This window comes from Neodiprion lecontei, chromosome 4 (genome assembly GCF_021901455.1).
Source record: "Neodiprion lecontei isolate iyNeoLeco1 chromosome 4, iyNeoLeco1.1, whole genome shotgun sequence".
Taxonomy (NCBI): domain Eukaryota; kingdom Metazoa; phylum Arthropoda; class Insecta; order Hymenoptera; family Diprionidae; genus Neodiprion; species Neodiprion lecontei.
This window is the reverse complement of record NC_060263.1, coordinates 7756740-7780628: the sequence shown is the minus strand read 5'-3', so window position 1 is coordinate 7780628 and position 23889 is coordinate 7756740. Positions and strand designations below refer to the sequence as shown.

Here is a 23889-nt window from a genome sequence, read left to right as displayed (position 1 = left end):
GTCAAAGTTCCAAAATGTAAAATTTCGAAAATTCAAGTTACGACAGAACAAAGTTCCGAAAAGTATCGTTCCAACAGCGTAATAATCCGAAAATTCAAATATACTCACACGGCGTAGTCTACTCAACGAGTGAGCGTATAAAATCAAAATGTACCAGATTCTGAACGTAAAAATTTCCAAAATCCAAAACAAAGAAAGATCAAAGTGGTAAAATTTCGCCAAGCAAGAAATTCATAGAACTGAAAATCTTCCATCATTCGGAATTTCGATGTTTAAGATTTTTAAATTTTCTTACCCTTTCGGAAATTTACATTTTCAACACCTTGAGCATCGGTTTTTGAACAATTCGAATCTTTGCCGTTTCGTCAACGTTTCATTTCTTCACTTCAACTTTCTCCACAAAAAAATTCGCAAATCAGCGTTTCCGGAACTTTTCAAATTCGAAATTTCAACCCCGGCCCAACGAAGCACCGCGTACGTACAAACAATCTTGAATTGTATAGCACAGGGTCAGTCGTCGAATGTACAATTTACAAACCACACACACACACGTTGCTACAAGTATACTACGCATACACAGATACGATGTCGGAAGTCGGGAGTTCCCGAGAATGGTAATTGGCGGCAATTCTTGAAAACCAACCTCTCAACCCCGGTCGGACATGCAGAAGAAGTATCTCAAGGTGCAGGGGCCGTTTGCCACGACTCGTATAACATAAGTAAGAAATACCCAAGTCTGGGTTTATGCGGCGGTGGATTGCCCGAGATACGATATGATTATCGGTTGGTCGGTAATGCCGCCCCCCCCCTCCCTCCCGCCACCCCTTTCCACTCGCTGTTCTTAGCATAACAATCGGATTCGTGCGGTCCGATGAATTAGGGGTGGAGGTAGGGAGGGAAAGGGAATCACGATTTCCAGTCTCTGCACCAGGTCTACGTATGTAAATCTCGATCTAGGACAATTACGCTAAAGCGGGTGGCGTGCCCTGGAGTGGTTAGCCCCCCGCCCCTTCCAACCCCCTTCCAACCCCCCCCCCCCCCCTTCCAACATGGTCCGGTCGTTGCGCGGTTCGCCACACTGCGGTGCTTATTATACTAACAAATAGCCCGGAGAGTTCGCGGCCTAATCATCGCCTATCATGCCAACGCGAGCGTGCCTCTAGGTACGGAGCCTGCCTAACCCCAAACCCTGAACCCTGAACCCTGAACCCCCGACCACCCTCAGTCGAAACGGACCGCAGGAAGAGGGACGCTCGGCCACGCGCCGCCCTCCAAACCCAAACTGCAAGACTGTATAACGATCTGCGTTGTCCATTTTATCGTCAAAGCTCGGATATAACCCGGGGATGTCATTGAAAGTTAACTGCGAAAGTTGGATTTTATAAACGATTAACTCCGCCTGCGAATGTTCTCACTTTAAGACATAGTCCCAACAAATGAGCCAGGGTTCGACCCTTGACCTCTTGGATATGGTACGTGATTTTTTACATCCTTCTTCCAATCGTTGAAGGCAATCTGATTTTTTGTTCTCACATTTTTGTGGGTATATCGTTTTTGAAGACCGACATGTCCTTGGACATAATTTAAATAGCTGTGAGAAAAAAAAATGTCGGTTACTTTTTTTAGAGTTGGAAGAAGAATGTGCGAAATCGTGGATCAAATCCAAGAGGTCGAGGGTCGGATCCTGCTCCATTCGGCGTGGAATGCCTCATATGTAGAGAAGACAAAGAAAAGTAGAAGAGATTTATTAGATTTTCCCTTTTTACCTAATTTTTTGTCGACCGTCTATTAGGATTGTCAGGTTTTTTTTTTCTCGTTCTACATTAATTCTGATCAAATTTAGTTTTGCTAAAGAAAGAGATTCGAAGGACAAACCTCGAGTAAGAAAGCTTCTTACAGTTGGTCGTCTCTCTTGTTGTGAGAAGATGTAAAAAAAAACTCCCCCCCCCCCCCCCCCCTACAGGAAAAAAGAAAACGAATCATACGTAATTTATGGACATTCCAAAATAAAAAAAGTTACTTTTCAAAACAGGAATCAAATGCAAATTTAGAAATAAGTAAAGTACCATAATACGAAAAAAATATATGTACGTACATATGCGAGAAAATTTTGTAAATTTTAATGATCAGTTATTATAGGTATATATCGTAAAAAAAGAATTAAAAAAAAATCCACTACTATTTTGTACATGTGTTTGAAAATGTACGGTTACGTCTATACTTTTGACGAGTAAATTATGATTTGAAAAAAAAAAAATCCTTAGCCTCGAAGAAAATCCGAAAACGATCAAAGATCTTGAAAAATAATTTGAATAAACATAATAACAGTCTCTTTTATAGAGTTGCCACGATTATAATTACACATTACGGGCATGAGAAAGAGAATATTATATCCAACGGATGATATCTGAGATGATTAGGGTGAGACGATGCTCGAGTTGCCGCGAAATGCCCTTTATACAACGGGGCCACTTATTTTCTGGGGGTGTTCCAAGCGCAAGGAATATAACCCTTTGTGCCTTCACAAGGGAGGGGGGGGGGGCGGGAGGTTGAGACTTGAGCTTGAGATAAGGAACACAGAAAAAATTTCGCCCCTATTCTCGGGGCTGCCGGACTCAAGATTGACTTGAATCGTGCGTGAGCCGGGGGTTGAGGGTGGGGACAGAAGGATCGAGTGGCTGGAAGAAGGGGCGAATTAAGGGTGATTTTATACCCCGATAAAACTATACACAAATTTTCCCCCTCCCCACGTTCCGGTCCCGGCTCGTTGCCGTTCCTGCAAACCCGTCTTTACACTCATTTCTGCATATCGAACGGAGCCACTTACTTCCTCATTTACGGTAATTCCTGTCGGCATTCAACCGTTCGCAAACGACCTCGTATCACAGCCGAGAATTTACCCTGCGGGCAATTTTTTGCGCTGCGATTAATGCGAATGAAAATCTTGGACGTGTCGTAGTTTATTGTATAAGGGCTGATAGTCTTTTCAAGAATCCTGACCTCGTTTTTTCTGGACGATAAATTTTGCTGGATAGGTTTCTTCGCGACATGGATTTTATTCTTGTTTGGAACGCGTGACAAGGATTTGCATTTTTCGTGATCGTAAGTCTTGAACGATTCGGAGACTTCGTCATTTGAAACTGCTAATTGGAGTTCATTAGATTGTTGACTTCTCTACTTCTAGATTAAATTCTAGCTTTTCTGTAGTCCTGCATTGCTGGATATTTTTCAACCATTTATAGGGTTTGCAAACATCCGGTTTTGTACAAGAATCGAGCGGCAATTATCAATAGAAATGAAAATAATTTATACCAGTCCATAACCGTAGCCTTTATTCAACCGACCGTACAAACATTAACAATCATTAACTTTTTGAATGATTTTTTGACGCGTTAAATTTTTAAGTCTTCGGATTATGAAACATGTCAAATATATGCCTTTTTTTTGATCCACGAATTTGAAATATCACAAAATAGTAAGATCACGATGTTTTGGATTCAGCTCGATTTTTTATTATTTTCATTATCTGTTAAATTCTCATAATTTTCGTTTCAATTTTCAAAAAATCATTCAAATAAGTTTGAAAATGTACCAACTGACGAGCTTTCGTTAAGAAATTTTTTCATCAATATCTTAAACACGGTTACAAATATCGCTATAACTCCAAAATTGTTGATCTAGTTCTAACGAAATATAGCCTAAGACCTGACCAGATGTTGTTGCTATCTAAAGGAAAAAAAAAAACAATCAAAATCGGTTGAGTAGCTCTGAAGTTACAAGCGAACATACGGAAATACACAGGAAGAGACGATGAATTGAATTTGTTAACAGAGTGAATTCCTAACGACTGTATGAACCGTCGTCTGCTAGAATATAACGCGCATGCGTTACAATCCAAGCGCCGCTGACTGCATATAACCTAAAAAATTTTGACCGTTCTCGTTCAATTCGCAACAAAACTGTCAACATTTTAATCTACGACGGTTGGTCGTCAAGGTTTCGGATCGTAGCGCGTGCGCATTAAATTTGAGCAGACGACGTACCGTGCAGTCGTTAGAAATTCACTTCGTGTATGAAGAGATAGAGAAGAGAAGATAATTGGGTTACATATGTCATAATTTCCAAAAACTTTTAACCCCACGGCTGAGAATATTTCGTCAAAATAACCCCTGCATCGATAAAATCGTAAGACAAAACCTCCCGACGACAAAACTTTACAAGATAAAATGACCCCATCTACGTTGTATAGAGCGTTTGTTGATGTGTGCGGAATCGGTGGGGTGTTTCTTACGGTTTATTTTGTCGATATTATATGGTCCCTGTTTATCTTCTCTCGAGTTACTTTGTCGTTTGATATTCTATCGACTAGTTATTACGTCGTAGATAGCTTAGACCAGTTATTTTGTCGTTGAAATATATTAACGTGTTACCGATACTTCAACCCTAATCCTGAAAACCCCGACCAATTTTTGCCGTTCCAAAAATATCGTAGGTCTGTCCACAGAGTGAGTCCATTGAGACTCCAAGAATGGGAGAAGCTTAGTCGATGAATTTGGCCTTACCCTTCAGCCAATCTGGCAAATGATAACAAAAATATGCCAACAAAGGAAAGACGACAGCACGAAATGTCGAAAATCAGGTTCCTCTTGGCATTTACTCATAGGCGTGTACACTGAGCATTCGCTAGATCGTCTGAGGGATAGGACCTAATTCGTCAACTAAGCTTCTCCCATTCTCGTAGTTTCAATTGACTCGTTCTGTACACTCGGGGACAATGAATCTGAAACGGCTAATTTTTTACACCAGAGAGTTATGTTGGCAACACAGAGAAACCTGCAGCGCCACAGTCGGCCGAGCGCGAAACTAACTCAATCTCAATAAACTTAACGTAACCCATGACCGACGAATCTAACCTTAAAATACCGCGGGGATAATGACTTGTTGGATTGACACGTATTTTGAGGTTAGATTCGACGGTCATGGGTTACGTTAGGTTTATTGAGATCGAGTTTGTTTCGCGCTCGGCCGACCGTGGCGCTGCAGGTTTCTCCGCGTTGCCAACGTAACTGTCTAGTGCAAAAAATGATCCGTCTCGGATTCATTGTCCTCGAGTATACATATGAAAAACACTGAAAAAAAAAAAAATGTAAAAAATCGGCTTCACCTCTGATTGCAGAACGAAGTGGAAGCGGCAGACGGCCGTGGGTCTTGAGCTACTGGCTGAGGCGGGAAACTACGCGGCGTTCCAGCGACTCTACGCGGGTGGCGTCGGGGTCCCGGGACACCCGTCGGCCGCGGGGCCTTACTGGCCCTACCCTGGGGGCCCGCCCCCACCCCCAAGCGACATCTATTACCGCCAGGCGGCGGCGGCCGTCACCCTGCAGAAGCCACTGCCGTACCGCCTCTACCCCCCGGCAGCGGCGATGATGCTTGCCGGGCCGAGCGCCCCCCTGGGAACCCTGGCGGCTAGCTCGAGCCTATCTAGTCTTAGCAGCTACTACAGGGCGAGTCCCGACACCCTCGACGCGAGGGATCGAGAAACCCTTGAGAGGGCGAGCGTCGGGAGGGCGTCGAGGAGCCCCGAGAGGAGCACGCCACCCCCGAGAGAAGACACACCCCAAAGCGTGAGGGCGGAGAGCGACGACGAGAGCATACACGACGTCTAGACTTTTTAAGACTCCGTAAATTTAACAATTATTTTTTATCATATTTATTATCGACGGTGTTTTGTCATGACGAATGTACCGATTTTACCGGTCAGATCACGAGTTTTCAGTCTGGGTTCTAGGCGTCAAATTTTTATTTCTTTCACGTAACTGATGAAAGAGAAGACAGTTTTATCGGATAAAGTTTGCTTTTGTAGAAACCAGAATGATATTTGGATTTATAAAAATAATACTGTTTCGGTTTTTTATTAGCTGAATAATTTTTGATCACACATTTTCTTCAATTTTCATAAAACACTCTCCTGGACGCAAGTTCAAACTTTTTTGAAAAATAGTAATTTTCATCTGTTTAATATCACTTGACACATAACAATAACCAGGTATACAAAACCCAGTTAAAAAATCTCTGTAGGCTAGCGATATTATTAAATCGTTATTATTTTTTCCAGACTGCAAAAGCAAACTTTAATATATCGGGGTATTTTATATATATTTTTTATATTTTTCCAACTGTTTTGATGCGTGACAAATGAGAAAATAATTAACTCAACCCAGGCACAAAATTGAACAATTGTTTTACTGAACGATGTACTTTGCGTACAAAATTTGACTTATACTTATTATGTACACTTGGCGGGGAGTAATATTGGAAAAAAATAATCATAATGAAAACAGAAAAACATTAATTTCAACTATCGGTTCAATATGGAAAAACAAAACGGATGTTTCTTTCTTTTGCGTTCTTTTTACAACAGAATAATTTCTATGAATATTAATTTTCATCGCTGTGATAACGGTATTATTATAAATATGCGTGATATTTTGTAGCAGAACATTTTACTTCAACGACATTCGACTTTTGTTTTTTCACCGATGACTCATATTTGTTTGAAAAAAAAAAAAAAAATATCTGATTGGTCGGAAAAATCAGCGATATGATCAATCATTTGCACCGATAACTGACGTTACCGTTTATTTGGATCAAATTAATGCTTCGATTCAATTCCATTACGTTTGGTAAATTCAACAAGTAATTGCTCTCCACGTGACATTTTACGTATTCGGTATCTCACACTGTTGAAAGAAACAAATAAATGGATGCACGTATTTTTGAAACGTTATTATCAACTCGATGATTTTCTCCTCGAGTTATGGAAAAAAAAAAAAAAAAAAGAGAGAAAACTTCTCGCAATATACTTTCATCAAGTACCGAAACTCAAATTTCACCAGTTGCAAGAAAACCGATCGGAAAAATGTCATCAAAATCGTTAAAGCACGTTTATAAGCGGAATTGAAAAAAAAAAAAAAAAAAAATTAAATCGAGTTTTAAATTCTTCGCCGAATCTTTTTCGAAATCATGCGGGTTACAATTTTCTTTCTCGGCTTAACGAGTCGGCTTTTCCTGAAACGTGAAAAGCAACGTTAACTTACCTCAGCTAAAGTAATAAAAAAAAAAAAAAAAAAAACTAAATAAGAACGAAGGAAAAAAAAAAAAACAGAAAGAAAAAAGAAACGTCAATCCGACAGCGAACGCAAATGTACAATTAATATGACATTAGCCTATGCGACTGTACCTGCAGCGTATACGCAGGTGAAAAAAAAAGATGAAATCACAAGTTTTAAACAACACTAAATTATAGAGACACGGTCGATGCGGTGGCGGCAAAAGAGAGAGGAAGAAAAAAAAAAGAGAGACAGAAAGAGGAGATGAAGAGGATTGCAAAAAGCTCTTTACACGGAACGCTCACGGTTATTGTTACATATTTTATGTACAGCCTCCGCAATGCAAGCACGATAGACAAATCTGCATCGATACAAACAAGAACGACGGCAGTGATAACACCACAAAAAAGGAGAAAAAAAAAACAAAGTAACACAATCGGTAGAAATAGGAATGCAAGATAAGCGAAAAACGTTTGTTCATTCGTATCACAGAACGAACGAATCGGATCGTTATACGCAGAGCACGAGAAAAAATATTCCGTCTTTGTAATTTTTTTTTTTTTTTTTGTGACGGGAAATAAAATCTTCACCATTTAATCGCGAGTAATTTATGTTAATATTGTTATCATTATCATTATTGTTATTATTATTACTATTATTATTGCTACAACTATTATTTTCATTTTTAATCATTACCGTATACGTATGAAACGAGTATACATGTGTACAAAGAGTGCAATTAGCTTGATAAATAACGGTATAGAATATACAACTTTATCGTACATGAATGGTATATTCAATTTTGATGAAAAATGGTATGACTGCATGATGATGTATATATGCATATTGTTATAATATATTAGTGGTAATAACGATTACGGATAATAATGGGAATAATAATAATTAATAATAATGATCGTACTAATCGCAAATATCGTATAAGTTGTACAACGCGAATAGGTGTGAAATAAAATTTCCAAAATTTCGCTACAACAATACATAATTCGAATTGCAAAACTTTTAGTTGTATTGCGATACGGCAGAATATAATAATTTACATTGTCGATCCGGATTTGGAAACGTAATATTGGTTCAACCATTGTAAATATTATTATTGTTGTTGTTGTTGTTATTATTATTATTATTATTATCATTATGTAGTGTAATTCGAAGTATAGGTTAGGTGTAATTTTAACGGTAACCGTAATTATATATATATACAGTATTTAGAAACTGTACATACATTACACATGGATATTATATACGTATGAATATGTGGGTAAGTGTGTAACAGCCAATGAAAAATATTGTAAAAATATATATATGATATATATGATATATCATATATATATTTACGTAGAAATGTCAGAGAACGAGAAGATTTTCGCGTTTCGCGAAATATTGTAATAATATAAGATAAAACTTTGACATAATACTTACGAATAACACGAAATAGAAAAAGACAGTGAGAAGTTCGAAAATAAAGGGTGATATGAACTAGCAAAGTTTCGGATGCAAGGCACGAAAACTTGCTCGATCCCGTGAAAATAAGTGAATTTAATCGATAAATGAACGGTGAGGAGGAGAGAAAAAAAAAACAGAAATTACCAGTATTATAAATGTACGAAAAGTTATAGGATAATAATAGAGAGCGAGAGGAAAAAACGAGCGAGAGAAAGATAAAATGGAGAAAATGTATATTGAGAAAAGAGAAAAACACAACTGCAGATATTCTTAATAATTAATGTATTGAAAATCAGACAGGAAAAAAAAGACGTAAACAATTCAACATAAGTAGAAAGGAAAAGTGAAAAATAAAAATTATACTCGGGACTTAACGCCACTCTCAGTGAATAACGTACTTTCAGCAAGTATAATAAGCGATTATATATTATATATAAATATATAAATATGCTTTGTATCATAATGTCTGTATAGCAAAAATGATTATATGGAAATATATTATATTAAATTTATATACGACGGTAGTTTAATTTTATTCTCGCCGTCACAATATCCTCTCAATTCTTTGCATGATCAGTTTCATGGGGATAAATCAATCTTTTTTCTTTTTTCTTTTCTGTTTCCGGTCGTAATAATGAACTGTGCCTTTGAAATGACGGGGCGGGGTCGAAATTCCGAATTTGAAAAGTTTCGAAAGTGCCAGATTCCGAGTTTTTTGGTGGCTGACACTTAAAGTGAATAAATCAAACTTTGACGAAAGATGAAAGTTTCGAATGGTCCGAAACCCGAAGCTCAAAGTTCAAAATGCCGTAAGTACGAAAAAGAGAAAATTCAAAAATCTGAAACATCGAAATTCCGAATGGTTCAAGATTTTCAATCATGTGACTTTCTAGCATGGTGAAATTTCGCAATTTTGATTTTTCTGTGTCTTGGATTTTGGATACTTTTACGTTCGGAATTCCAGTAATTCTGATTTTTGGTTTTTCTTATTTTTTACAACCAATCGTTGAGTAAACTACACAGTATGAATATATTTGAATTTTTGGTATTTTACTCCGTCGATTAAAAGTTCTAGAAAATGCCGAATTTCGAGTTTTTTGTGGAAAAAGTTGAAGTAAAGAAATCAAACCTTGACGAAACAAAGATTCGAATAGTCCAAAACCCGGTGCTCAAGGTTCCGAAAATGTAAAGTTCCGAAAAGACAACAAAATTTAAAAATCTAAAAAATCGAAATTTCGAATGACCGAAGATTTTCAGTTCTATGAATTTCTGGCTCATCTTTCTTTGTTTTGGCTTTTAGCAATTTTCACGTTGCGAATCCTGGTCATTCTGATTTTTTGCGCTCACTCGTCGAGTAAAACGTGCGAGTATATTTTAATTTTCAAAATTTTACTCAGTTGAAACTTTACTTTTCGAAACTTTGTTCTATCGTACCTTGAATTTTCGGAATCTTTTGACCCGTCGTCTTTCCGACCATTCGAAACTTAGTCGTTTCGTAAAATTTGGATTTCTCTCCGTCAGGTTTCGCCACCAAATAATTCGGAATCAAGCGTTTTCGGAACTTTTCAAATTTGGAACTTTAACCCCGCCCCGTTTCCGGCAACCCGTCGTATCCCTGGACTCTGCCTTTTCACGTACAACTGCACACTGCAATTATTACATCGAGAGAAGGGTTATTTTATTTCGATTAGGGTAATACGGGTAGCCCTCAATTAGGTGAAATTAATTTGGTACCCATTAGCGGTTAGGCCCTGCTGCTACTGCCGCTGCTGCAATACTTCACCGCACCACCGCACCACCGTAACGTTTTTATGGTGTATCGGAGTCTGTCGCCGCGGACACCCAACCGTAACTTATTGTTATAAGTAGAACGCTGATCGTTGACTGGCTCGTCGTTTATTGTGATCAGTAACACCGTGTATTTCATACGCGTTACACGGCTATCGGTCTTTGAGGGAGAGAACGTGAGAGAAGAGAGAGTAGAAAAATCATTGACTCTTGTTTTTTTTTTTTTTTTTTGTGTTTTTTGTTTCACTATTTTTTCATCAGAGTGCGTAAACTGCCGGCTCGGTTTTGTAACGAGAGTCTATATTCACATTTCATTTTCGATTTTCGAAAAGAAATTTCAAATTCAAACGAGTCAAGATTATACGCAAAAAAATTTTATATATACGTATATAACATACGTATGTGTGTATCGTGTTTTTTTTTTATATTCGTTCTGCATTTCTAGTTCGATCGAAACTTCAAGTTTGAAAATTTGGATTTGCTTTTTAAAGTAAATTTACCATCCAATATTTGAAATATTACAACTTTGAAATTAACGTACGAAAGGTTCCGTAGAAAAATTTACATTTTTGCAGGTAATCAAAATATCGTCCAAGATTTCAAGTGAATGAATTAATTTAGGACGCCTCGAAACGTGTAGAATTCTTTTTTTCTTTTCGTGTATTCTTTTACCAGAATTGCGGATTTTTTTTTACAGAAAATATGAAGCCTCGGATTTGGTGCAAAAAGGTGAAAGTTTGATATTCTCATTTATTCTCGAGACAACTTCGTTAAGGAGAAACATGTCACTTCAACTTTTGATTATTAAACACAGGCGAGAATTCGCGTCAGCTTGATTGGGAAAAAAAAAAAAAGAAAAAATTATATTTTTTACGAAAGATTAATGCCTCTAATCTAAGCCTAAGTCCAAGCCACTTTTCACTGCTAAAATCGTATTTTCAGATTTTGTATCCTATTTCAAGAGATGTTTGCCCTTTTTCCTATGAATAAAAAAAAAACAAAAAAAAAAAAGAAAGAAAGAACAAGAAAGTCAAAATCGTTTATTTTAAAGTGAAGTTATAAGCCGGCCGTCAAAGTTACGCATGTTTAACTGGAGGCTAAAATTCTTTAAAAAAAAAAAAAGAAATGGTAGAATGTTTTTTCGAATATTTACAGTATCTCTACCGTGTCAAAATAGAACGTGAAAAAATTCAACCTATTCATAGTATACCACAAGTGAAATGTACGGTGTGATTCGGTTTTATCGTTGAAAATCAAAATTGCACATCAAAATTAAAATCAAAAATTATTTCAACACAGCGAGTGTCATTTGACATCAAAGTGTAACGAGCTGCGGTCGATTTGAGCGATAGAAAAAAAAGAAAAAAAAGAAAAAAAAAGAAAAAAAAAAAGATAAATCCATTTTTTCGAACGCATCACCTGCAAAGCATAAGTTTGGCGCAAAACCTTAAGCAACGGGCAAGCAACAGCAGGGAGGGAGAGAGAGTTGCAGTAAAGGGGGGTAAAAGAAAGGATGTGGTTAACCTGTGTTTAAATCGAGTCGCTTTGCAGGGCTTCTGTTTCCTGAACTGGACAATGAAGGTGGTGCTCCTCATGCACCTATCGCATGCCAGATTATGGGAGAAAAAAGAAGCGTAAGAGGGTCGCGTAAACGCGTATACATATGTATATTTTTTTCCTTTTTTTTGTTTTTTTTTTTCTTACACACATGCGTAGGGATAGTCACATCCTGCCTGCCTGACTGTCCGTCTGCGCTCAAGTCTGCCGTATCCGTCTCTCGGTTTCGGTGTAATCTCCACCACTCTCCTTATTATACCTGTCTCTTATTATAATAAACGACCGTAATGCCACTTGAGCATGGCAGAAACTGTTTCGTGTTTGTCTTGTTGGTGTATAGGGTAACGTTTCGAATCCACCTTTACCTTCGTAAATCGGTAAACGGTAAGAATAACAAAAAAAAAAAAAAAATAATCGATTTTCGAACGATTTTTCCCCGATTAATCTGGTAAAATCGATCATTTATTCAACTCGACTATTTTTCCTCAGAAAATCGGTTTCGGGTTTTTTCACTCCCGTGAACGACGCGATGCAATATCGATTTATGCGATTAAAGTATCGATTAAAAAGCTGAGTGCCTATTTGATGTATAATAATTAGTGAAAGATAAATGAATATTCTCACCGGAAAACGAAAAATATTTTAAACAGAACTATAAATTATCCATAAATCTTTCCGCCGTAAGAACTATGTACTGATATTTACGAAATTTTGGTTTCAAACGAATCGTTTCCAAAGAAATACGAAATAATGGATTAATCTATTAATTTTTTAATGATCGTTGGAGTGAATTTATGATGGAATGTTACAGCTAATGACATTTATTAATTATTTATTAATAGTTAATTATATTTTGGTTAATATTGTTTCGTACACTGGAAAAGAAAAAAGGAAAAAAAATTTTTGTTTTACATTGGAGGGCCGCAAGGGGTTTCGACTCCATGGCCTTAATATATAAATAATAATAATAATAATAATTTTTTAACGATTTAATCGAGACGTTTTTGATTATTTTTTTTGACTCGATAAATCGATGTATCAGTGTTTTTTAGATTAGTGGCTATCGCTACCCGTGAAAACCTTTTCCAAAAACTATCAAATGTTTTCAATCCTATGTCTTTAACCTACGAATTTTTGAATCCATCCCAAAAACGCCCAGATTGATTTGTTTAGGATAAGAAAAAAAAAACATTTTCACCGAAGACTGAGAGTAGAAAAACGTTTTTTTTTTTTTTTCATTTTACAACTTGCCACAAGTTTTACACGGAAGTTTTTAACGAGAAAAATTTTCCAAGTGGCTTCAGAATATAAGATTTCGCACATGATCCGAAAACTTGTTTTTTTGTTTCTTTCATCCGAGTATAACACAGATTACGATTGCTCAAATTTGTTCATTTGTAACACTTTCTGTTAATTTTTTATTTTTCTTTTCATTTGAAAAAATGTCTCCAATTACTGGCACGAATAAAGAAAGTGCATTCTTTTTGATGACGTTCACGACGATGAGTCGTAAGCTTGAACTTGTAGTTCCGTTTGCTTAAATAAGGTACAAACATACGTAAGGTTTATTCTTCCGTGAGTAAATTCACGAATGATGGATGGAAAAAAAAAGCCCGATAAATTGTCAATACGATAGTTCTGAAAAAGTTTTATTTCTCTCGACAAAGTGTGCAAATTTTCAATCGTCCCGCGACTTTATTCTACCCTTCATTTTGGATGCAGTGTAATTATCATATGCATCAAACGGTTATGTATAATATTTGCCTTTCAACCCTGTAATTCACCTTTTTTTTTACCATACTACTTCTTTAGTATCGACAACCGAGTTTTTTTTTCTCCCGCATGGTGCCTGAAATATTTCTAATAACTGAAAGAAATATGAAAATTTATTCACTTATTTACCTATTGCAAAAATAGCTCACGTGCACAGATGGTCGAAATTCGTACTTTTCCGCTAATCTACCGCAAAAATTCGAATGCCAATTTTTACACAAACTTAATACGCACTAAAAAAATTTTCCAGAATATTTTCAAAATGGTTCTCCTTGTTTTTTTTTTTTTTATTTTATTATTTTTCCGCTATATTGGATCCGCCATTTTAAATTTTCTAATTTCGAGTTCAGATTCGTAATCAGTGACTCCAGAAACCACGTGATATGAATTTTCATCAAAATCAAACAACTTTTTGAATTTACGTCCGCCACATTGGATCCGTCATTTTGAATTTTAAAATTTTGAGTATTCACAGCCCCCAAGAGCCTGTGCATGAAAAATATCAATCGAATCGCACGTAATAAAAAAAAGGTACGTACGAAAGGGTTAAACGCGTCCGTTAAAAAATATAAAAAATAAAAACATAACAACCGTTGTACCAAGAATTTTGTTTCATCTTCCCTCGTTTCTCCCACTCTCCAATATTTTCAAAGCGATTACAGATCCATCATACTCGTCAAGTTTTCGTACACTCAAAATTGGCTTATCTTCCACTCTCCCTGCAAGAACGCGTCTACGACAGGTAGGTAGGTGGTAGGTACGAACGATGATCTCCACCCATTATATCACATGACAAAATAATATCCTCGGACATGCGTGGATCCAGCGGGACCGGAAGTGAGTGCAATTAACGATGTACGTATAATACGCCTGTGTAAGTGGTCCGTATGACGTACACCATATACATACACGTATATACCTACATCTCCGAACAAGATACGATCGCACTAACTCGAAGCCTAGCGGCTAGGCGCACTTTTGTGTGCCACCATAAGAAGATCCGGAAGGAGATACGAACTCGCTGAGGACAGGTGCCTCGGCCCGACGAATTATACGCTCTTATTTAGCTCAGTTTCTTATCTTAACTCTCCCTCGCGTTGCACCCTCCCCTCCCTCCACTCTTTATACCCGCGTCTAATTGTAATAAGAAACTGCCGTTTCCTTTTACGCTATTACGTTTATACGTAGGTACGCGTTATATACGTACGTTCAAGGTGTTGGTGCGCAGGTTGCGCTTCCTGCAAGCGTTCATCTTTCCGCAAGTTGCGCGTGATCGTTAAACCGTAGTTACGTACACCTACTCGGCAATAATTCGCCGTCGCCCGTTTGCACCGAAGTTACGATCAAGTGAAATTAACGCATTACCATTTCTCGTACCAGAAAACCTCTCTTCGCTTCGACGCTGGAAACTTTTTCACGTGTTTCATTTATTTGGCGGGAAATCGCACAGCTTTGAAACGTTGATTGATTTGTGGGTATGGAGAATCGACTGAGGATTAATTGTACGATTGGATGAAAAAAAAAAATAAGTAAGATCAAGTCAAGTTAGGATTTTTCAAACATCGATTTTTTCAATTTTACTTTCACAATGTACATATATATATATATAGATATGTATATTCAAGTAGATATACAAAAAATTTCACATCGATCCGACGAATATTCCAGAAGTTACGCGCACATTTTCAAAAACGCCGCGGAGCCTTTGACAGCATTTTCGATACTTTGAACGCGTTTTTCTCAAAACGAGTTTTCAAAGTCAGTGAAGAAAATTTCTAGAAAACGGCTGAACCGATCGGTCTCAAATTTTTACACAAGCTTCAGGAATATATTTTTCAGTCCTTGATCGAAGAGTTTTTCTCGTCGATAGATATTTTCCATTTCGCAAACAAATTAAGGCGAAAATTTTTATAAATAATCGAATTTCATTTTTCGAGAAACCGTCGTTTTGCTAAAAATTGATATTTTGCTTATTGCTTCGATTAAAGTTCAGGTGATACCTTACATTAACTAAATCGTTTTTTGTTTTTTCATTTCGCCTTTTTTATTTATAAGTGCTCCCGGAGATCGGCTCTAACAGCTTTGAAAATCATTATTTTTACAAATAAAAAATATCAGAATCAAGTTCAATATTACCCCGATATATGCAAAAAATTTTGTATTAATAAATTGAAACATCTCCCCATGAAAAATTCTTGAAAAGTTTATAACACCTTAATATACCTACCCAAGTATGATACGCCTTTGCTCCTTGAGAGGAAAAACGTGGCACGTGACGGAGAAAACGCGTAAGCGTAGATATAGAAAGGCGTTTGTAACGTATATCACGCACGCATCTAACGTCTTACGTGTACGCGTGTGTGTGTGCGCGCGCATGCGTGCGTTAATGTTTACTGGCTGATATTATACCGCGAGGGAAAGATTAAACGCGAGCAATTACAAGGTAATTAATTCCAGCAAAATGAGAAGGCATGAGCTGGACAGCGCGCTGTATACGTACACAAACATAGATCTGTAACTCACGTTACGTGTGTGGTATACGGTATAGGTGTTTATGCCAACTGCACGTTATAATATCACCCATGTACGTCTTGTACTGTATAAGCTCTTATTGTTAGGCTATTAAATATCTCAGAGGGAGGCGAAATTGCTGACTATAGCAAGATGCGGAAACAAAAGGAAACGGCTATCTTCCCATCACCTAGAAAATCTCACCTGAGATGTAAAGGTGATCTAACTGTAGTTTCTATAAGCGTAATTATACGTACATATACCTGTGTATAATAAGTAATACGTCGCGGTATTCTGCATTTAAGTTTCGCAGCCGTTCATTTCGCCTTCTCACTTTTGTACTTCACTCATTATCGTCGTGAAACAATGATTTTTTTCCAATAACTGTTTGGAATGTTTCCGTTTCGAAGCCATTTCCTAACAGTGCGATAAAACAACGTTCGCGCATGCGCGCAATTCAAATGCTACATTTTACGCACTGTATATGATAACTCAATTTTACGCATTGTGTCGTTGAGCGTGAGTTGCCTAACTGCAATTTTACGCGCTTTCTATGGCAAGTTCCTTACTTTTGAAATCGAAGTTTCCTTGACAGGTGTTGGAAAAAACAGCGTGTGTAACGTGTGCGGGTAGACGATATCTGACTCGTGTGATAACAGCACTTGCCTTTAAGTTTTACATCCTGCAAACTTCACACTAATCGGGAATCGCCTACTTTTCACACTAGTAACACAATACATTATCCTGTTCGTATACGATAAAAGAAATACGTAGAAAAATAAAACCAAAAATGCCTAGAATCATTCGACACTGAGCGAAGATTTCTCATGAAAATATCGTATCATAGAAGTAAAGAAACCAAAATTATTCTAGTCTTTAACAACAGTCTGAATATAATATTCATTGACGAGACGGAAAAAAAAACGAAAAAGTGTTGTAAAACTGCCCTAAGAAAAAATTTTTCACATAACCAGTGCTCAAATTTTTACTAAAAGCTCTGAAATTCAGTAGAATGTTTTTCAAATTTTCTGATTTCTCCGAAAAGTTTTCACTCAATAGACACTGGAAGATCTTTGCAGATATAATCTCTGACGAAAAATTTCAGATCGAAATGACGATAATGAATACAGTCGGTAAATCGTTGATGATATTTTATTCTTTTTTGTTACGAACACTCCACATATCTCCCAAATTTGTGTTTCAGCACATAATTGAGATTCTCGGATTTCTTTTCGTTTCCCGTTTTGTACAGAATTTTTCATTGTTATCATGACATCGATTTTCCATCAATTACCAGATTTTAATGACAGAATAAAGAAAATTAAACAGATTATTGAAACTGATCGTATAATGAGGATAGGTGAAATAAAAACTCCTTTAAAACGAAAGCAGGCATACTCATGCATACGTCAATGAATCTACAGTCGTGTTGAAAATAGGTAGGTACTTTATATATATATACATACATATACGTACACACACATATATATATATATATACAGTGTGTACGGCGACAGTTAATGTATAACCAGGATCGCGATAAGCGCCAAATGTTTATCCAACAATTTCGTTCGCTCGCTTTCCCCCGACATTTTGTCTTCTCCCTCACATCCACGGGTAGGTACCTATTTCATTAACGTTCAGGGGTTGTATAAATACATACATCCATGAACATAACAAGTAAAGCGAACGCGGTAGGTAAATTGCAGATAGTGAATCGGTCGCACACAGACGCGGAGGGACTTCTGGCACATGTTAGTGGGCGAATGGAAATTTGAATATTGTAATTAAGCCCAGGGCAGACGCGCCAAGGGATAGATTTGATCTGAAACTGAAGCTTCCGACGCGTTTTCGGCGCGCATACACCGGGACAGAAAACTAAACATGTCGAAACTCCCATGTCCTACGGTTGCGCATCGCGCCCAATTCGTGAAGAGCGTCGAGCATATGGTGCCCAGTCAGACAATTACCACGTAGGAGCGAACACGAGGGATAATGATTTTATCTCCGTTCGACATCTGAACCGTTTTAGAGGCGTAAGAGGGCGAACGAACCGGGCGCTTCGTGTGAAACCGACCAAGCTGTTGGAGCAGCGTAGGAAAGTTTTCAATCAAACACTTCGCGTCGGCGAACGAGGCGAAGAAAAGTGCGCCACTTCTAGTTTGAATCAAAATGCGCGCGCGCGCGGGAAAAACGCCTCGCCCTAACCTATCAGCGATTGGAATGTCTTCGATAGGGAGGGTCTGCCGGATGCGACGTCACGTTTTATCGAAATAGAAGCGAACTTTGAGCAGCGTAAGCTGTCGAGTGATGAACTTCGACGTAAATAACAAACCTAGAAAATCGTTCAATACATGCTCGATTTGGAAATATACTTTCATTGTACAAGATAAATGAGGACGATACAATGTGAGTCTCGCTAAATTTTTTGCTGTAAGATTAGGTGGACATAACCTCTCAATAATTGATAAGTCAGTTTTTACAAGTAATTTTTATCCAACGGCAGTTGTTGAATACATGACAGTTCAATAACTTATCACAACGAACTGAACGATTACTGATGTGCGGGTGAAATCATGGTGCAAAACATACACCGAGAGTTACAGGTTAGAATTTCTCTTGAGAGTGCGATGTTTCGAGCAGAAACTCGTTGACATAGATTGACGAAGAGTTTACAAATTAGCAGAATCCTACATGCGCTAAACAAGTACTTGATATCTGACATGGGATTACGAAGTTGGACGAAAATGCGATCAGAAGTACCTTCGGATGATATGAATAATTCAAATTACGCGCGAATTTGAGTTTCAAAAAATGGCGCAGCCAGTCTAGAAGATAACATGCGATGGTCATTTCTCCTTGCAGTCAAATTCCTTGAAACTAAGTATATAAGGGTTCTCGATGTAGCTGATTTCAAAAATGGGCTCAGATTTGAGAAATTTTCGAAATTCAAAATGGGAGAACATTAAAATCGATCCAATTCGCTTGAAATTTGCTACTCGGGGGTTTTTACATTTATTCTGCAGAAACGGGCATTTTGAACGCTTCGCAAAAATTCAATTTAAATCTTGAATAACAGATTGAAAAAAGTTGTCCCACTTATGAGACGCTGTGCCGCAAAGGGTCGAAGAGACTCTGCCGGCTGAGAACCGCTGAGATGTTAGATTGTTACCTGCGCATCCTTCCTGCGGACGCGGCGGTTAGTGGGCCTAAACGAGTCCCATATTCTATGACTAACTCGGCAACAGCTCTACGAAGCCCGCTTAGCTCCTCGACACCTTCTCGAAGCCACCGCGATGCTGTGTCGCACGGCCTTGTGGGTACGCCGCGAGTTGTCATCGAATGCAAATAACCGGCGTTCGTTGCTCGTTTACAGAAGGAAACTCGAATTTATTGCTGTACATAACACCGAGAACATTTATACGACTAAATAACGTATTTAAAATTCTGTACCTCTTAACAGATTTTCATTAGATTGGAACAGTGTCGAGAGTTTTTCAGTGGTGTTTAACGAAAGGTTTCTTAAAGATTACAAACGTGATAATGGCTGAAGAACGAGAGCGAACCTTACTTTGCAAAATTCCCAACAGATTAAAAGAATTGTAATGATTTTTATGCTCGTATTTTTATATTCGTATGCATACGGAATTATGCATAAATACTTGTTTGCGATTTTAAAAAACTGTTTTTTAGTCCGGTAATAGCGGAATGAAAAGAACAGGAGGAAAATGGATTCTTCGTAAAGCTCGAAAGACAGTTTCTTAAACAGGCCAAGTGAAAAAAAATGTCCAAGTATATGTTCGTTTCTCATAAGAAGATTTAATGGGTGAAAAATTGTAAATTTACAGTTTTTGAATAAATGTTATTACCAGACCCTGATCTGAAAAAAGATCAGGGAAAGTTTGTGTAGAAATCAATCGCCTGCGTGAGAAAATAATAATCAGGACGATGTGAAAAAAATTATATTTTTTGTCAGAGTAAGAAAAAGGGAGCAAAATTTTTTAGGCCGGTAGATCGGTCAAAGCCGACTACACGAAGCCGGGACAGAATCCGGTATATAAGATGGATGGAGAATCATTTAGGCAGAAATAAGGTCCTCCGCAGGACTATTAATTACGACAAAGGAACCGCTCGAACATCATAAGCGGCGACTTGAAAAGACACGAACAATTAGTTATTTTAACTAAATTATCTTCTGGACAATGGGCGACGCTTAACAGGTGAGAAAACTTCTCGAGCAGTTCGCTGCACCGAAATATACAATCCTGATTACGTTCTGGTCTCCCCCCTCCCTTATTGTGTCACGGGAAATTGGTTTTGAAAATACCCTTAAAATTGTTATTTGTTTTCTTTATAAGTAGGTGTGCTATACACACACCCTAAATACTGGTCGTAAATATCGCAGTCTTTACCATTCGAGTATCCAGACAAGCTGCAACGAATGGTACAATTTACAAATTGATCAAAAATTTTAAGCATCTGCAAAATTTTAAGCAATATAGCAATTATCAAAAAATCCAGCATTTATAATTACCATAAATATTGAGCAGTTACTTGTAACACATTTGCTTTCAATTCTTGTAGTGTTCAAAGACTTTGTTATAATGTCTGGTTTAATCGAATTTATTAAGTAACTACACGTTACAGCGAATGAAATTATTTTTCAGTATTGAATAGTTGTTCTGAACCCCGATAAAAATTAAGTACAAGACAAGGAATGTTTCACGATTGAAAATAAACGGTTGTAATCACTTGGTTTCAGTCACTTCACACGTACAATTACCACAAGTTTATAATTACAGATATACTCGTATATCGATGAGTTATTTTATCATAGTATTATCTGTTGTTAGAATAAAGCTATTTATCTTCTTAGCAATGATTTTATTGATTTTTGTATCAAAATAACGATACCCACCTGCAATTGAATCGTTGTTTTTTTTCAAATTATTTCTCCAAATACAAGGTTCAGTCCACTCTAATACAAAACAGTGACTAAATCCGAACCTAAAATACGTTATAGTTAATGGTGCGCTATTTTGACACTGAATCCAATCAGATTATAACAAAACAAACTATAACTCTAGATAAGCTCAGGATAATAATGAATATGTTAATGATAAAACGCTTTAGACAAAACATTTATTTCAGTGTCGCGTTTCAGCGAAATTGAAACAAATCGTTAAATACCGCAGAACAAGTGACATTCTCTAAATATTGCAACATTAAATATCTGTTTGCGATAATCAAGTGCGTCGTTTCAATTAAATCAGGCTTGATCATCGATTTATCATTGAATCAAAATCAAATTATCGCAACAGTTATGAAAAAACATAGTACGTGCAATAATAAACAAATTATAGCAAGACGTAGCAGGGTGGCCTCAAATTTTTGAGAAAAACATCCCTTAAGATTTTCAAGTTTTCCGGGAGACTTTCGCAATTCTAGTAAGTTACTAAAACCTACATCGTTCAAGTTATTAACTCTATATTAGATTCGAATTCAATTTTAATGGAAAAAAAAATATAGCGTACAAAAAAGTCAGTTCAATCCAATTTCTTTTATCGACAAAAAAAAAAGTGAACTTGTTACATGAAAAAATCGTTTCTGATTGCAATGATAGAAAACTAATATTTTCAATATTTTCCACGACTGAATTAAAAATTCCCAGACAATTCCAGGTTTGCCACGATCCTTAAATTCCCTGCCACCCTGAAGTAGGTACTAGATTATCTACTTCTAGGTGTAAAATTCATTTTCGTTACGTACACTGAGAAAAATTTCATCTGTTACAGTAACTAGAAAAATTCAGTAAAACAGGTATCGTTAAAAAACTGTTTGAATATTGTTGAAATTGCGAAAAACGAGGTACACGTAACCATTTTGCATTGTTGCCGATCCTTTTTTGCTAATTGCAACGCAAAATCAGTTTGTTCGGTTTACTCTACTTTTTTAGTTAAACAAGGCCTCAACGTCAATTTATCATTGCACAAGCGTTAAATTTTCGCAACAGTTGCAAGAAAATATAGCAACAGCGATCGTTATGAGAAAGAATAGCAACGGATACCAGACTTTCCGGTAACAGCTACGAAACTAATTTTCATTTTCTACCCAGAACTATATTTTTCGATTGTGGTAAAAAAAATGAAAATAGTTAAGAACCGAGCGGTAACCGGAATTAAAAATTTCTCTCAGCGTACCCGGAGCAGTATCAACTTTTCGGTTACAGTAAACAAAGAGTATCAAAATCAAGGAGCGCGCAGTCGGCACAACTATAAATTCCTGATTGGTGCTAGTAGTTACAAAGCGTTCTAGTTCGCGGCCATTGTCGCCGTCTCGACAAGATGATCGCCGCTCATTTGTTTCTTTGCGGATGCCGCGATAGAGTTTCGTGCTGCAGGGGCTGCCGCCTGTAATTCCGTACGTCAGCGCCGAATATTAATTCGAATTCCTGTCTCGGTTAAATATGGCGGCAGCGCGAGGGGGTTTTGTCTGGTAAATGAAATATCTTCGGTAGCCAGGTACCCCGTGGCTTCTCCTCGAGGCCGCGTTCGATTCCCTGCTTTGTCCACCACGGATTCTTTGGGGACGCCCTGGAGCGGATAAGTGGAATCATTTCAACGAGGTCCCCGCTCCAGGAGTCACCGGGGTGCCCCGAGTCCTCCAACTCATACCGAGACACCTTATCCCGAGACGCCAAGGTGATGCAGGCCGGGATACGCGATATTCTCTAGCTATTCATTTCGGCTCTACCTCGATGTTAACACTCGCGCCTCAAACACTGAGAGAAATTTTTAGTTCCGGAAGCATAAACATGGAAAAGTTTCACTGACGATAAACGTTGTATAAAGAAAAAAAAGGTCGCCCAAGTACTGAGTTCTATGTGCAAATTATAGCAATTATCAATCGTGTCAAGTTTAGACGATCGTCGTTTCATAACCGAAGGTTGTACAAGTTTCGAAAGATTGGTGGCACATTTACGTCGAATACTTAATCCGTTAGCAATTGCATTATTTTCTTCTTCAAAGAAATTTTTCTGAAATTTCACCCATACATAACCAGAAGTAGTAAGAACCCGAAAGTTATGACTCGTAAAATTCCATTCGAATCGATCCCGTATTTTTTTCCGGAACTTGGAATACAAGTGGAAAAGAAACGTTGAAGTGATAAAAGTGTATTCACAAGTGATAGATATTTTTTTTTCTCTCAAATCAACGTTTCTATCAGTGATAAACCTTGATCGAAAAAATGCAAAAATTTCAGTAATTAAAGATCGAAAATACTTTCTTTTCAAGACCTGCTTGGTAAAAGTTCGATCAGCGATCGTTCGTGCGTAGATTAGTACGGCGGTATAAAATGGGCTGATAAAATTTTTATCAGATTATTTTTGAAATTAAAATTAACAACCAGCACGCTGCCAAATTAGCCTTTAATATCTTTTCTCGGCCGTTTCTATGACGTGTATCGGTGCATGGACGGAGAACGGATGTTGGTTGGCGTATTAGTTAAGATGGCAGTGCTACCATCATCAATACGTGTCACAGAGTTACGTATATTATTCACTTCACACAGAAGGCTGTCCCACCACCACAAGACGAACCTTAATTATCTTCCCCCGTTCTGTTAGCGTGCAACCACCTAACAGGCAATCTCGTCGAGGATTTTTGACACCCCTTCTTCGCGTCCC

General features: G+C 37.5%; 2 protein-coding genes across 2 annotated transcripts in view; one reads left to right on the top strand and one right to left on the bottom strand.

Annotated features, from left to right (window-relative positions):
• Positions 1–6920, top strand: part of LOC107227283 (homeobox protein B-H1) — a 41874-nt gene extending 34954 nt beyond the window's left edge. The window contains exon 3 of the mRNA XM_046736852.1: positions 5177–6920. Within this exon, the coding sequence (XP_046592808.1) occupies positions 5177–5666 (490 nt within the window). The 3' untranslated portion in view covers positions 5667–6920. The remainder of the gene's footprint in view (positions 1–5176) is intronic.
• LOC124293909 overlaps positions 1–23889 on the bottom strand; it is a 153509-nt gene that overhangs the window by 112087 nt on the left and 17533 nt on the right. The gene's annotated exons all lie outside the window — the stretch shown is intronic.